The sequence below is a fragment of the Sebastes fasciatus genome, chromosome 23 (assembly GCF_043250625.1).
Source record: "Sebastes fasciatus isolate fSebFas1 chromosome 23, fSebFas1.pri, whole genome shotgun sequence".
Classification (NCBI taxonomy): domain Eukaryota; kingdom Metazoa; phylum Chordata; class Actinopteri; order Perciformes; family Sebastidae; genus Sebastes; species Sebastes fasciatus.
Window position 1 is genome coordinate 5,290,935 of NC_133817.1, and position 9,044 is coordinate 5,299,978.

The following is a 9,044-nucleotide window of genomic DNA, read 5'->3' on the forward strand; positions in this document are numbered from 1 at the left end:
TTCTTTTTTCCCCCTTTCTCTCTCTCTCTCACACAAACACTTTGACTTCCAATGACTACATTTATTCCCTATAACTTTAAACCCAACACTTAATTATAAACCTAACCCTAACCTCAAGTCCTTGTCCTAAAATAACTTCTTGTAGAGGTGAGGACGGGCAAAGTGTCCTCAGTGGGGAGGTGTTTCCTCAGTTTCCTTTCCTTGTGCAGACTTTTGTTCCTACAGGAGATACAGTACACATGGTCTCATTATCACCCTGCACACTGAGAAAGCCTGCGTGTCAACATCATAAACGACAATTAGGGCTTCTATGGAAGCGATTATGGCAACAGGAGGGGAAATTAATTTGTCTCACTGGATGCAGATTTCACAGGCCAGGCGCCTGATTTACAAAGAGATCTTTATTTGCACATTTGGATTTAATCACCCAAAGCGGAGGCAAAGAAAGTGTTTGAAAACTCAAAGGTTGTGTCGGTGTCACAATAGGTGGTTAATCTCACACTCTCAAAATGCCATGAGGGGGTAATCACATCTGCTTCTCTTTTAAAGGGCAGATTACAGCACCCAGACTCAATTTTAAGGGCAGATGCTGTATTTTCTTAGTTAAAGGGGACATATCATGCTCATTTTCAGGGACATACTTGGATTTTCTGTTTCTACTAGAACATGTGTACATGCTTTAATGTTCAAATAACACATTATTTTTCTTATACCGTCTGTCTGAATAAACCTGTATTCACCCTCGTTCTGAAACGCTCCGTTTTAGCGCCTGTCTCTTTAAGGCCCTCTCCTGAAAAAGCCCAGTCTGCTCTGATTGGCTTGCGAGAAAAATATAGTGCATATGGACATTACATCAATAAGTTTTATGTCATCGACTTCTCGTACAATATATAGGCACATCTCCTCAATCATTTTTATGTTATTGACTTATCGTACGATATATGGCCATGGGGGGTTGGGAGGGCGGTATATTCTAATGAGCCTGCATGTGACTAGGCCTGTCGCAATAATTACTATATTGAATCATCATACGATATATATATGACCTCGACAATTTTTGCTGACCTCAATATCGCACGTTGTGTTTACATGTGTGTTTGTTTACATGCGTGTTTGTTTGCATGCGTGTTTGTTTGCATGCGTGTTTGTTTACATGCGTGTTTGTTTACATGACAATGTCACCAACATTTTAGCCAACATGATGCCAGAATAAACAGCAGAGTTTTCCATTATAAGACTTGGGCATTGCACATTTTTGTTATTAATATTCCATTGATACTTTGATACTCTTTGGACAGAAACAGAGAGAAATGAGCTGGTGTGTATGTGTGTGTCTTTTCTGAGCTATTGATTGTAAGGTGACATTGCTGCTGAACAGATGCCCCTCCCTCCCTCCAACCAACAGCTGTATCATCCAGCTTTAACATCGCTGATGGGAACAAATCACCTCTTTTTGTTCACAGCCGTCTGTTTGTCCATTATCCCTCACTTTCACTTTCTTTTCTCCTCCTTTCTTTGAAAGACATATAAACCTTTACTTGTCGAGGGAAGGTTTAGTGAACGTGCGTATGCAACCCAGCAACCGCATCAAGTACCGCAGCTTGGTCAGTGCACCTCAGCTATAAACTTGGAAGTTTGTTTTGAAAAGACACTATGCATGTAACGAGCGGAAAATGTACGTTTGCTATGAACACGGAAGTTAATTGTGAAAAGACACAATGCATGTAATGAGAGGAAACTATGTTTCCTGTGAACACGGAAGCTTATTTTGAAAAAACACTGCATGTAATGAGAGGAAACTATATTTCCTGTGAACACGGAAGCTTAATTTGAAAAGACATTATGCATGTTATGAGAGGAAACTGTACGTTTCCAATGAACACAGATGTTTATTTTGAAAAGACACTATGCATGTTATGAGAGGAAACTGTACGTTTCCTTTGAACACGGAAGTTTATTTTGAAAAGACATTATGCATGTAACAAGCAGAAACTTGACATGCCATCCCTGGCACGTCCAAAACTGAAGCTAGACCTAGAGCGTCATAGTTTGAAGCGCAGGGCCACTGACAAAGCGTCGGTATTTGACTAGTTGGCAGTGAGAACAAGTTGGCATGCGTGCTTTGGATTGCAACATAAACAACAACTTCCCTGAAACATAAACTGCACATCACCACCTGCTTATCTGTGGGTGTGTGGGTGTACTATAATTACAATGGGTGACACAGGAGAAAAGTATGCTGATACCCAATATTGTTCTTTGACTTTGTCATAGATTGTTTACATTTTTCTCTTCATATTCACAGAAACTCATTCACGACATGTAGCTGCTACGCATAACCACAGTCCCATTGATCACGCTGTATTAAAATGCAGCTGTCGAATCTCTGAGCACATCTTGTTCTTCATGTTTAAGGTTAACAGAGGTGAACTCTAATCTTTTGTGATCAGTTTGGTTACTAGGTGACAGCCTCACATGGTCTGTGCTGTGAGAAACAGAGGAGCATCTGTCCTTGTTGTGGTAGTTAAGGGGTTCTTTAAAAAAAAAAAAAGTAATAATAATTTGAAGCGGTCACAGCTGTTGGAAACCCCTGCGGTTAACACTCGAGTGCGTCAAAACAACTAGTCAATTTGGAAACAATAAATCATAAGAACAACTCGTCTTAGAGGATTGCAAAGCACCTGAAAAGTTAAAAGGGAAAGCTGCCTGGTTTCATCGTTTTTACCATACTGTGTAGAGAAAGAGTATTATTGGATGGAGCATCTTTGCAATAAACTTGCTGCAGAGAAGTGGAGAGTTACTTTGAAACTGTTTACATTTACAACAGTTGTCAATATACGGCATGTAGGCAATATGAACGTCACTTCATTCAACATGATGGAAGCACCAATCAGTCCTCACAAACACCAAGATGAATGAAGGTTTGTCATTTGGGTCACAGACTTCGACTGTATATAATAAGTGGATGTAGTCACCGTGACGTCACCCATTGGTTTGTTGACTTTGGTTTTGAAGCCCCCAGTTTGTCAATTTGGCCATCGCCATCTTGGTTTATTTTGCAACCGGACGTGACACAAGAGGGTGGGCGACCAAAATATGCCTTACTATTGCAGCACTCAGTATCTCTGCATGTTTAATGCGGCTATAAACAATATTTTTATATTAACGATGGATCATTGTGACTACTATGATGTGAAAAGGGGTCTCTCGTAGTGATGAAACCACAGACAACCCTCAGTTCTACGTAGCGTTTAAGCAACTTTCAGCTTGTTGTTTTGGTCCGACCCACAACGTGATAGTTTTGGTTGAGTCTCACCGCTCTCATCAGTATTGTTTTCATCCACAGCAGGCAGCTGTTTTCAGTGAAAAAAAGCTCTGATAAACTCACTGTATGCTACTTACCCAGCTAGAGCATTTTAGGATGTTTCAGCTTGTTGTTTTGGTCCGGCTCGTAACATTACTGGTTTGGTTGAGTCTCACGGCTCTCATCAGTATCCTTTTCATCTGCAGCAGGCAGCTGTTTTCAGTGAAAAAAGCTCTGATAAACTCACAATATGCTATGTTCCCAGCAACAAACAGCAGACACACAAAAGTTAGTAGTTAGCCGGTGAATGTAGTGGAGCATTTAGCAGCTAAAGAGCCAGATATTTCCCTCAGGAGTTGGTGGAGACCAAAAACAGAGTTAAAAGTAGAGTGAATATTGGACTTATATTTATCAAGTGGCCAGAAACACTCAACTCCAAATGAATGACAATGTTGCTCTGTGTCGCTGGATGTGCAAATAAGTAAACTTGAGTTCACCATATAAACTTTTAATGTGATTATGTGTTGTGTTTACAGTTTGTTTCTGCTGCCTACAGGTGGCTAAAATATAAGTGATGCAGGTTTTAAGGTGGGAGAAATCTCCAGACTGACGGTGAAAAGCTGATCAAAGGAAATGAATGAAAAGCACCCCCCCCTTAGTCAAACTGTCCGATGGCTAGATGAAGAGTAGAAGACAGTGGCTGCATTAACGATGCTAATAGGTGGAACTGTATGAATGAGGCCACTCAGCTCTAATAAAAAAACAAAGAGAGAAAGAGCTTTTTCTGAGAACTAGGAAGTGGTAATAAATCTTCCCTGAGGTTTTACACCGCCAGCACATCCTGACCCATGAGGACATACAAGCAAAACATCTGCTTTTGTGTGCAAACATGAGCAAAATGCTTTCTGACATGATGTTAGACTATGAACTGCAGGTCTCCTGCTGATCACCACAAGGTTTTTAAAAACTCTTCTGGGAGTGATCAGTCGTAAAAGACGACAGTTTCCAACAATCTGCAAAAAAAGCTGGAACTCATTCAGGCTTTTGCAGATGAATGGGTGCGCCCCAAAAAATAATAATGCAAGAGTAAATGTCACCACCGGAGCTAAGAATGTAACCCGAGCCAAGTGATGACATACTGTAGTAAGAGTAGACGCTTCAGGTACGGCTTGTCTTGGTAAAAGTTTTGGCTTCGACTGGAGGAAGTAAGACAAGAGCCATCGGCACAGCAGGTGTGGTGATGTGATGCAAACTTTGATGAACATTTCCAAAACTGCTACAGATAAAAATGTGTTTTTGATCATTTTGGAAAAGTGCACATCAAGGAATTGTAAAGACAGCAGGAATAGGATACTTTAACTTAAGAAGTAGTAGTAGGGTTGTCAAAGCAATAATATCGTGTTAACACAAATTCGTTTTAACGCCACTAATTTCTTTAACGCAATAACTCAATTTGATCTTTCGGAGATTGTAATGGGCTCATATGAAACAAAAAAAAACTAAGGAATCCATTGGTACCAACCATGTCATACCAGCTTGTCGCAAAGGACGATAAATAACGCTCCAAATTTGCGTTAACTTTTGGTGAGGAAAAACTGGTATGGCCATTTTCAAAGGGGTGCCTTGACGTTTGACCTCAAGATATGTGAATGGAAAATGGGTTCTTTGGCTACCCACGAGTCTCCCCTTTACAGACATGCACACTTTATAATAATCACATGCAGTTTTGGGCAAGTAATAGTCAAGATGTGTGAGAAATAAGCCATGCAGTTCCTGAATCTGTCTTTATTTTGGATTGACAACCTAGTTTAAAAGTTTCTCAGGAGTTTCCAGAGGCGGCGAGTTACGTCGGACGCCTGTGATTTGCATAAAGTAGTCGAGACCTCGACTTTATGCAAATGATGAGCGGGCCAACGTGACGCCCCGTCTCTCGAATCGTGCCGCCACGCTACCAGAATGCATTGCACGGCTGCTTACATAGACAATGCATGGGAAGTGTGGAAAGGATGGAGGCTGTGGACATGTACCATGACAGCTGTTGTTGCAATGTTGGGCTTGAGTTTTTTATGCTAAATGCAGTACCTGAGAGGGTTTCTAGACAATATCTGTCATTGTTTTGTGTTGTTAATTCATTTCCAATAATTAATATATATATACATTTGCATAAAGCAGCATATTTGCCCACTCCCATGTTGATAAGAGTATTAAATACTTAACAAATCTCCCATTTAAGGTACATTTTGAACAGTTGTTTCTCGTAGACAAGCTGTTTGTCTTATTGAAATCCGTACCTATGATTGAATACGATAAACACTCATTGAAAACAATTTGACCTTTCAGTATCTCTCTAATTACGCAACAGTATTAGTTTACGACGTTTAGCACACGATGTTCAATATGAAGCAGGGCGTCACCTCTCAGAATCATCCTGCTGGTCCGGGGATTTGAACTGGCAACCTTCCAATAACAAATCTACCTCACCACCAAGTAAAACACAACTACATTTAAAAAAATAATTACTGTACGTAATTGACACTTTTAAAAAGAGACAGAGACCTTATGGCGACACAACAAGTTGTGTGCGAGCCAGTTTTCATTCTGCACATTTTCAGATGCTCGTGCCAAGCGCTTCTATGTGCTACTCTGAACTGAATTATGGGTGTTTTATGGTCACATGGTATGTTGTACAAGTAGCGGCACGTCTGTTCCCACAACTGTTTGTTCATACCAGGACACACACACACAGACACATGCATGCTGCTGCTGCTATTTACATTGTGGTAACGGAGTTCAAGTCAAAAGCTTCCCAGAAAGCCACAAATGTATGCCGAATAGGCTATTAGAGTTTACAATGCAAACATAGATGTGCAGATAACTAGCATTGGATTACTTTGATACGGAGGGAAACTTAAAAATATGATTATTCTGGCAAGTTGTGAAGTTATAAGACATCGTTGATAATAATGTCCTCAGGAGGTGGAAGTCACACTGAATCTATCACAGTCACTGCTGCTGATCGTGTACGTAAGTAGGTCAAATCAACAGTACAAACAACAATGATTAACTTCCTGTTTTTAGAACAACAGCATGCGGCCCTTTTGACCTCACGCAGGCTGTTCTTATTCACGTTACACCTAATGTAATGTAAAATATAACCCAGATAATCGTGAGCCAGGACGTGCAGGGTTGCCTCCAAGGAAGTCAGGTGACGTAGTATAAAGAGCGACAAAGTGCTCGTAGCGAAGAGGTCGGGGTGGAAGGACGGGTCAAACAAACACGGGACTTTCACCAGTAGGAGACCGCTGTTCATGTCCGGTGTGAAACCAAATCAACGCTTACTTCTTTTACTTGACTTTTGTTACGTAACTTGTGTACTTAACTTATACTTGTGGTGTTAGTTACAAATGTAGTTATTTTAACCCAAACCACAATCTTTTCCTAAACCTAACTAAGTCGTTTTGTTATAGCATATCTCTTAAAAGTGTCTCTCTTTCTGTCTCTGCAGATCTTACAGGTGAATCTAGTGATGTCCATCCTGCTGTATATGATGGTCCTTGTGTACCTCTATGGTATCCAGGCAACCAACATGGACAGCGGTCGCCAGGGGCAACAGCAGCAGCAGCCGAGTCCCGACCCCTTAAACTCCCTCATCATCCAGCTGCTTCAGGCGGACCTGACGAGGGGGAAGACCAAGGCGAACCAGAGCCAACAGGGGAAAAGCAGGGACACCGAGCCCCAGGACACGCTGCCTCCTCTCCTCAGCGCAAACTTCCCTTCAGAGGAGCAGGGCGACGCGGAGCAGTGGGGGAGTCGCAGCGGCGGGGGCAGCGACGGCGTGGTCGACCAGCAGGTGACGCTGTTGAACTCGGACCTTCTCAGGCAGCACAAGCGGTACAACTCGCCTCGGGTTCTGCTGAGCGACCGGCCACCGCTGCAGCCGCCGCCGCTGTACCTCGCGGACGATTACGTGAGCGGCGGATTGGACGGGGCGGCGGGGAACAAGACGCGGAAGAAGCGCTACGCCGAGCACAGGAGCTATCGCGGGGAATATTCTGTGTGCGACAGCGAGAGCCGGTGGGTGATGAATAAAACCCAAGCAGTGGACACCAAGGGGGACCCCGTCACGGTTCTGGGCAAAATTAAAACCGCCGCCGCGCAGGACATCAAACAGTACTTTTACGAGACGCGCTGTCGGACCCCCAGGCCCTTCAAGGGCGGCTGCAGGGGCATCGATGACAAGAACTGGAACTCGCAGTGCAAGACGACGCAGACGTACGTTCGAGCGCTGACGCAGGTTCGTAAGGCAGTGAGCTGGAGGTGGATACGCATAGACACTTCCTGCGTCTGCGCGCTGTCAAGGAAACGTCACAGGACGTAACCAAAACAAGACAAGCCTTGCCGGTGACTACCTGTTTGGAATTCTACTTCCTATATAGGATTTTACTTCCTGTTCACGGCACTCCCCACCACAGGATTATGTGCCACGGTGGTGACGAGCAACACTCTGCTACAAAATGAAACTTTTACTGAAGACATCTTGGGTCCATTTATATGATATTTCACTTTAATGTGCTGCAAATCCACAAGCCGGGTGCAGCGCCGCTGTTACGGAAGAACTCTTATTTCCAGAGGGGCTGGGGAGGGAGTGTGTGAGGGGGGAAACTGTACATATAAATTATTTAAATTATATGAAATGCATGTAGTTTATACATGTTTATCTATCTATATATGACGTATGAATATATTTGTGTTATTTATTGAAAGAAGTTCTTCTTGGAAAAGGAAGAAAATGTCTATAAAAAAAAAAGGAATGAAACAAGCTATGGACTCATTTTGAGACTATAATACGGAGCTGGGCTGCAAAGGTGCTTCACAGTAAGACTTTACATGTGCCTTGACCAGTGTGGCTGCAGAGCAGAGACACAGGACATGGTAACTCACAGACAGCAGTTGCCGCAAATGTGACGGCGGCCTGTTCTGTCCCGTCCAATGGACCAATATGGGGCCCAAATTCTTTACCTCTTAAATGAGGTGACCAAAACACTGATTTGAGATTTGTGACCAAACATATACATTTACACTGCGTTCACAACTGACCATACTGTTATGTTGCAATACACCACGAGTCTATTCATTCCTCTGGGAGACAGTTTTAACTAAATAGGAATACATTTTGTGGAATCTGCTGGCAGTGATTGAGAGATTCAGGAAAAATCTGTTTGGTGTTCATCAGACCACCTTGACTCTGTTCACCACGTTTGACTCTCAACTGTTATCATGAGCTGTTTTTGTTTCTTCCTATTAATAAAAAACTATATTTCTTAAAGTTGGAAACATGTCATTAACAAATTTCAAATTAATATACACTCCTCCTTCAAAGTGTATTTTGACCCGCTGCTGCCGACCACTGCATTGGTGGTTACTTCAATTTTAGGATGGAGTACATTGGGTCTAGTAGTCCAATATTATTTGCTGCACACTGGAACCATTGCAGAAGTCCCTCACTCTGCTCCTGGCCTGTTATAACATTAGCGCTATGTTGTTGTTGTTATTGTGTGTGTAACACTTGAATCTCTAAAATGCCACTTTGAGGAAAAAGCTTTATTACTGGCTTTGTGACTATGGGATGTTTTTTTTTTAGTTTGATGGCCTCTGCATTTTCTATGTACACTGGAGAGTTTCACCAGAAGCGAGATAGATCTCTCGAGACGTGAGAAGACCCTATAGAACACGCTAAAAT

The 9,044-nt window shown here is 42.4% G+C and overlaps 1 protein-coding gene across 1 annotated transcript in view; it reads left to right on the forward strand.

The window, feature by feature from the left end:
- The window catches only part of ntf3 (neurotrophin 3), a 43,554-nt gene extending 34,924 nt beyond the window's left edge, over nt 1-8,630 (forward strand). Inside the window, exon 2 of the mRNA XM_074625795.1 lies at nt 6,810-8,630. Coding sequence (XP_074481896.1) covers nt 6,810-7,682 — 873 coding nt within the window. The 3' untranslated portion in view covers nt 7,683-8,630. The remainder of the gene's footprint in view (nt 1-6,809) is intronic.
- Nucleotides 8,631-9,044: the final 414 nt, after the last annotated feature.